This window comes from Triticum aestivum, chromosome 5B, assembly GCF_018294505.1.
Source record: "Triticum aestivum cultivar Chinese Spring chromosome 5B, IWGSC CS RefSeq v2.1, whole genome shotgun sequence".
Taxonomy (NCBI): Eukaryota; Viridiplantae; Streptophyta; class Magnoliopsida; order Poales; family Poaceae; genus Triticum; species Triticum aestivum.
In genome coordinates, this window is record NC_057807.1 from 632,608,178 (window position 1) to 632,615,216 (window position 7,039).

The 7,039-nt window shown below is 49.3% G+C and overlaps 1 protein-coding gene across 3 annotated transcripts; it reads left to right on the forward strand.

Annotated features, from left to right (window-relative positions):
- Positions 1 to 573: 573 nt before the first annotated feature.
- On the forward strand, positions 574 to 5,443 carry LOC123113792 (uncharacterized). Of its 3 annotated transcripts, none has more exons than XR_006456201.1 (3): positions 574 to 1,024; positions 1,237 to 1,310; positions 2,806 to 3,707. XR_006456201.1 is itself a non-coding variant. In XM_044535106.1 (3 exons), the coding sequence occupies exons 1-3, from the start codon at positions 824 to 826 to the stop codon at positions 5,074 to 5,076; spliced, it is 336 nt and encodes a 111-aa protein (XP_044391041.1). In that variant the 5' UTR covers positions 574 to 823; the 3' UTR covers positions 5,077 to 5,443. The 3 variants fall into 3 exon arrangements, 2 of the variants coding, with proteins under 2 accessions (XP_044391041.1, XP_044391040.1); XM_044535106.1 differs by lacking the exon at positions 2,806 to 3,707 and adding an exon at positions 5,016 to 5,443; XM_044535105.1 differs by having other exon boundaries at positions 574 to 997.
- Positions 5,444 to 7,039: the final 1,596 nt, after the last annotated feature.

The following is a 7,039-nucleotide window of genomic DNA, read 5'->3' on the forward strand; positions in this document are numbered from 1 at the left end:
GCAACAGTTTTCGAGGGTAGAGTATTCAACCCAAATTTATTGATTCGACACAAGGGGAGCCAAAGAATATTTGCAAGTATTAGTAGCTGAGTTGTCAATTCAACCACACCTGGAGATTAATTATTTGCAGCAAAGTGATCAGTAGCAAAGTAGTATGATAGTTTTGATAGTAGTAGCAACAACAATAATAACAGTAACAGTGATAGCAATGATTTTGTAGGAAGTGCAATAGGAACAGCAACAATAGTAACTTAGCAAAAACAATATAAGAGAAATTCGTAGGCATTGGATCGGTGAATTCGTTCGATGATATCGAGAAGTAAGAAAGGAACGTTCCACCAGGCTCTCTTAGAGTTTAGCGACTCTCGACCGTCCGATCGATTTCCTGATGCGTTTTCGCCCGTCGGATCTCGCTTTGGGACGATCTGGACCGCTGGATCAAAAACTGATGATATAGCAATGAGTAGCGTCGATCGCCGTGCCACCGCTTGTAAAACTGGACGGCCGCCGAGGGCATTTTGGTCATTTCGCATACGGGTATAAATCAACGGCAAACTCCCGTGCTAAAACCTAGCGGCCTCCTCATCCTCCCACACGCGCGCCTCCTTCCTCCTCTCGCACCCGCGCCTCCCTCTCCTCTTCCTCTCGCCCCTCGCGCCGCCACTACTGCCTCCTTCCCCGCCGCCGCTCGGCCTCCTACCCTCATGTCCTCCTCCTTCCACCCCCTCCGATCTGGCGCCACCCAAACCCCAACCCCCCGCCCTGGCTCTGGCTCCCGCCGGAGGGTAGGAGGAATGGCGAGGCGAGGCAAAGGCGGCGGCGTATGGGACGTGTCGTGGGGAGGTGTGGCCCAGGGGGTCGGCGCAGCCACGGCTTCTCGTCGTCTCCGCCGTCACCTGGGCGCTGCCATGGGAGAGCTCGAGCTCGAAGGGGGAGCAGCGGGGAGAGGAACGTGAGGCCATGGGGGAGGAAGAAGATGGCCCCCCTCGTTCCCAAGGTTGGTCTTCGCGTGACGCTGGTTAAGGTAGTTTCTTTCCTCGAATCCAATTTCTTTTGGTTGCCGTCGGTGTTCTTGACTAATTTTGGATCTCGTTTGCCTACAGATCTTTCTATTCTTGCTCCCTATGCGTCAGATATGTTGTTGTGTTCCTTGATCTGTAATTGCTTGTTGTTTTCAAGTGTCTCAGTTTTGGTTACCTGAAGCTAATCCATGAATTGCTCCTTTCCCCCTTGCAGGTTGGTCTGCTGTCAGCAGGTGCTCATGTTTCTCGTCGGTTCGTCCTGCTGCCTCTTCGGTCATCGCTCTACAGGTCAACCCATTTTCTCCTTGACCTCTCAGCTCTCCAGGCCTGCGCTTGCGTTATTGCGGTCGTGTATCTTCCTTGTGTTCTTATTGGTAGAAAGCTGGCGTCTAAGAGTGTCATTCTTTGCTTGTATTTTTGTGCTTTTGTCACTTATATGAATCTTGGTGGGACCTAAATTCCTTCTATACATTTCTGCCATGTGATGCTGATTTGTTTGTTGGAACTGCTCGCATGTGCCATGTTGTTGGAGCTACCGAACAAGCCACTATCGTTGCAGATATCCGTTGGACAGTAGTTGTAGTAGTCAGGTGACGACAAGATGCAGCCATTTGTATGGCTTGTTTGTTTTGTTTTCTTGTTTGCCTGTCTTGTTCTTCAGGCTATGAAAGAGGCCAATGGCCTGGCAAATAGAGTCCATAAAAATTGTTCGTTACCATGCAGCTGGGGTAGATGTGTTGTCAGGAAGGTGCAATCTGTATAAAACATGGCCTCTGTCTATGTCTTTGTCTGGTTCATTAGTCATGCTCTTCTTCGGCCATCCTTCGTTAGTTTATTTATTTCATTTATTATGTGTAGATCTAGGAGAGATGCCTATGATCATTCCTTTCCTGCCAATGTCATATTTTTCCCCTATCAACGAGGCGATTCTCTTTATAAAGCATGGCTTGCATTTCAGATGAATAGGTTGCTATATTACTAGAGTAGTGCTTGATCTGGTCTTCTACCATTGGACTCGTCATGGATTGTTTGTGTTTTCTCAACCTTTTTCCCCGCTGGAAGGAGGGACATCCTTGATCGGAGGGGGCTCTGCAGGGCACATGATGCATATTCTATAAGTATTTTTCTGTGGTTCATTTGTTGTTTCACCCGCTGAACAGTGCTTTGTCAATTTAGGGACATCGCCGGCTATAGCACGATCCAGTACATGGTGCCATATAGGATACTAAGGTCATAGATTCAGATTCGTTTGGCCCCCTAAAGGCAAAGTATGCTTAATTATGAATATGTTGGACTGCTATAGTGTGTTGCCTAATTAGTTACCAGATTAATTTTGGTTCTATTTTTCTGCTGCTGACGGGCGTGCGAATTAAGGTTCAGGGTGTGCCTTGGACTCAGAATTCTTACTACTTTATACTGGATGTGGTGGTCTTATTAGTTAGTCAGAGCCTCATATGGTTAGGGTGCATATCCGGTTAGAACCGAGTCATTCATGCATTCTTAGAATATTTCATGTGTATTTATTTGTTTGAGGTGTGTTTAGCTGATTTCCCTTCGGCCATTTTCATTACATAAAACAAACACTATGGTTGACATCTTTCCCTAATAATAAAGCGGCTATCGCTTCTGCCCCGCCTGTTTACCGTCGCGGCACTTTTGCAAATAGTCCCTGTAGTTTTGGAAATTCAACCCGCTGTTCCTTTACAAGTGAGAAACGTTGGAATTTTGCGTGAGAAACCCTGTAGTTTCTTATATTCAACCCGCAATCCTAAACGTTCTGCAGTGCGAGGAAGATGAGCAGATAGGGCGTGGCGATATGGCGGCTGCGGCGGCGGCCTGCTCATCCAGAGAAAGAGAGAGACAGGGCGTGAGGGAGAGAGGAAAGAGAGGGGAAAAAGGAGAAGGAGCAGGGGCGCAAGGTGAGGGAGGGATCTGGCGGATGGTGCGGGAGGCGGTCGCCGGCGGTGGCGCCTCTGGTGACGGGCCGGCGGGTAGGGCGGCGAGCTCCTGTTGAGGCGGCGGGGCTTGGTGCGGGCCGGTTCCTCTGGATCGAGCCTTGGCTGTCCCGAGGCGTGCTCTTGCGGGCTTGGATCGGGGGGTGCTCTGCTGTCCCAACTAATCAACTACAGGTCCAGAACAAATCGGCGCTGGATTCGTCGACGTAGCCGCCACCCAGCGCCGGCCATCTCGCCCGAGCACGCGACAAATCAAGGGATGCCAAGGAGGAGCGAATAAGCGAAGCAAGGGGCGAGCGTTCTGCTGCAGTCAAACAGGGCCGATGGGACGCTGCTCGCTGCAGGTCATACAACAAATACAAGGCTGCAGTTGAGCCTGTTCAACAATGGTTCCTGCTCATTGTGGAAATGCCGCACGCCGTGTCTGCCAGCCAAGCCACATCGAGAGAAAGGAGTTGGCGATTAGCAGTAATTGCAAGTTGTAGAACAATATAGCAGACATTTCTCACCGTATCTCCGGTCCGTCTTCTTTCTTGCTTCAAGTTTATGTTTCAACATGCATGTCATATGTTCCAATAAATGATGCCTGGGACAAGTACTAATGGCATGGAGACAGTAGAATAATCAATCTAAATAATTCGGTGATAGGTTAGATGTATGTTCCAAATGTATACGTAAACATATATTTCATAAGCCAAGAAATACATGCATCTGAAACACGGCCGACATAGTGTCCGATTGTCAGCGTAAGATGTTCCTCTTTATACTATTCTCATGCAAGTGTCATGTATTGTGTTGTTTATTGGACAAATTCTTCTTACATTGAATCTGCACATGGTAATACTCAAGTGAAATAGTTGGTTTTTTCTAATGATTTAATAGAAAAACTATTTAACTTCAAGATCGTTCAATGTAATTTACCAAATTTAATTCTCTTTGACAAATCACCTTCAACCGAATGAGCTACCTGCACAAGCATATTTGTAGGAAAATAAGGTTAGTTATGCGTTTAGATGTCAAAAGTGTTATCAGAAATTTGATTCATTTGGCATTTCGAAATGAACTACAACTTTCCATTATTAGATGAACATACAAAAACATGCCCTCAGGCAAGAACTGCTTCAGTGAACAGATAACATCAAATAGTCAGCCATGAAAACAACAGAGAAAGGAAATTAAGAAAATATAGAATTTTTTCTCAGGTAATTAAATTAAAAGGAAAATGATTCCACCAAAAGACAGAAGCGTTGTCGTCCCACATACTTTTAACAAAATAACCATTGCCACAAGTAGCAACACGGCCAGCAATTGCACAGCAACAGCCCAATACACATCAGGCAGGACATGCACCAACATCAAACAAAAAAGTAGGTTTGATGTTCATGTAAAGGAAAAGGGAATTTCTTGAGATTTATTACCGCACAAGGGAGAGTGTGGCTGGCGAAGAACAGGGGCAGGGTCGTCATCTTCTCCACAGATATGCACATGAAGCAGAGTGAAGCGATGGAGAACCGATAGGATAGGTCCTGCTGGATCTGACAGGAGCAGGCGATGAAGACCAGCTGTGCAGCCACTGGCGGCCGAAACCTCCACAGCCCCTCCTCCTCGAGCTCTTAAACTGTTACTTCCTTGGTCGGCTCCAAACCTGCACTGAGCAGATCATCTCAGCAAAATGCAATACTGTACTCCATTAACTCAAGCAAGGCTCCATTAACTCAAGCAAGGAGAGAAAAAGAATATGTTCCATCAATGTTATTCTAATCTGATATTAATAAGAAATAATATCAGAAGTACATCGGTCCTTGATTTTGTTTTCTTAGCTAGGGTCTCTTGTAGGTTGTAGTAGATGTATTAAGGAACTGAAACAAATCAAGTCTGCATTTTTGTGCCGGCTGGAGACCTACTGCTTCTGTATCTTGTTGTATACAATTCAAATGATGCAGAAATTATGAACTTGAGACTGAGACACCATGTAGTAGATTGGATATTGTTTGATATTAAACACATATTGAGGACTTACAACAATCTCTTGTGACAGGTACTGTTGGGGATATAACTACTGGAGTCACCCGCCCAGGAGGGGCCGGGTTACGTCGTAACAATCATCGCGTGAAGCCCAATATCAAGCTTAAGGATGGCGGTTCAAATATGGGCGTAAGGCCCAGAGGCGGCTTAAGGCCCGTAGTGATAAACCGCCGTTATGGCATGACTTGTAGTGTAAAGCAAGTATAGTTAAGAGTCCGAGCCGGACATTGTTATAAGTCGGCCGGGACTCTGAGAGCCGCTGGGCGTTAACCTCTCTATATAAAGGGACGGCCCAGCGGCGGTTTAGACAAGGAAGATCAGATCGATAACCAGGCATAGCAGTTTAGCTCCCTGGCCATTGAAACCGTAAGTAATTCCACCTCAACTGGAGTAGGCTTTTACCTTCACTGTAAGGGGCCGAACCAGTATAACCCTCGTATCCCTTGTCCCGTTTAAACCGCTTTAAGCTTCCTAGTTGCAATGGCTCCACGACTAAGTCCTTGCACTGGGACATCTGACGTGACAATTCCACGACAGTTGGCGCCCACCGTGGGGCTCGCGCACGGTGGATTTGAGTTCTTGAAGGGCAGCTTCGAAGGGCTCAGGGGATACGCTGTGGGCCGGATGACCAAGAGTCGTCGCGGCAAGCTCTACGTCGACGATGCAGGCTGGGGCCCCGACGCCGGCTCAATCGAGTACGGATGCCGGGTCCCCTTCGGCGGAATCCACGTTTTCATCGGCAAGATCGGCGAGCCAGGCCCTGAGCCGGACATCTGCACCGACCTCGTCGAGACGGCTCAGCGTGCGAGACCCGCCCAGACTCTGCCTGCCTTAAAGCATGCTTTCGTGGGATGCATCCATGGAGGACTCTCTGAAGAATCTGGATCTGGCGATGAGCCGGCCATCGGCTCTGACGGTGAGTCGTCCACAGGTGAGACCGACTCGTTGTATCAACTTCAAGATGGCGGGCTCAGGGGTTGTTCCGATGGCAACAGTATCCCGAAACCCTTTGAGCCGGGTTGGAATCTTCATGGCCGGCACGCAACCTGTTCAAAACTCCGCTGCTGGGGCAGGAGGCCCTGTGCACTCGCCGGCTCAAGTGCTGATGGATCTCACAGATAAGATAACGGCCCTGTTAACCGCCACGGTCGTCCCGGCGGATCAAGCTCAACATGACGCAGAAGTGGCACAGTTAAAATTGGGCATAGCACAGGCCAAGGAAGACCTAGCAGCGGAAGGAGTTAGGATGGCCGTAGAGCGGGCGGCTCTGGACGCCCAGACTCAGCTTATTCAGGCGCAGTCGTTCCGGCTCACGATGGATCAGAACACATCCAATGATGTCATGAGAAGGAGGTATCAGAAGGCTCAATCTCGGCTTCCTCCGGTTTATGATCCTCGCAACCTCTTCAACACACCCGGTGCAGGGCCTAGCAACCCGCCAGAGATGAATCAGATTATGGTACTCGGGGTCGGAACGCTGGTTCAGCCGCCCGTGATGGGGCCTCCCCGTGTGAATACTGCCCCTCCTCCATATGTACCAACACCGTCGGGTCATTATTCTAACCCGCTGGAAAACATGATCGCTGCGGCAACGCGACTGGCGGCTCTCCCGGTCGAGGGCGACTCCCCAACGGCGGTCGAAACCCAGAGGGTCAGAGAACTTCTCCAGACGGCCTTGGCGCAGCAGGAGGCATATTCATACAGCCGGGACAGGATTCATTCAACCCCTCGTAAAGCAATTCGTCAAAACCAGAGCCCGAGTTATAGCAGACACATAGTGTCGGCGGCCGGCTCAAGCAACGTCCGGCGTCATTACTTGCCGGGTGGGCATGGTCTGGCGCACAATGGAGCCTTTAACGTAGTGGACCAGAACAGAGCGTGTCAGGAGGCCGAGCAGGCGGCTCAGCTGACGGCTTACCAACCTTTTCCTGTTTACCCGACGGCTTCGGTTGAGACGGGCGCAGCTACGAGAGCTGGTCGCTTGTCTGGTACCGGCTCTCCGTAACGAACGTCTGCCCAGGGATTTCAAAGGACCTA

What these genes read in the sequence shown, in the direction of transcription:
- LOC123113792 (XM_044535105.1), top strand. Translation starts at nt 961, where the DNA reads ATGGGGGAGGAAGAAGATGGCCCCCCTCGTTCCCAAG. An exon ending in TGGCCCCCCTCGTTCCCAAG is followed by an intron (nt 998 to 1,236) that starts GTTGGTCTTCGC and finishes TCCCCCTTGCAG; the next exon opens with GTTGGTCTGCTGTCAGCAGG. An exon ending in CTTCGGTCATCGCTCTACAG is followed by an intron (nt 1,311 to 2,805) that starts GTCAACCCATTT and finishes AACGTTCTGCAG; the next exon opens with TGCGAGGAAGATGAGCAGAT.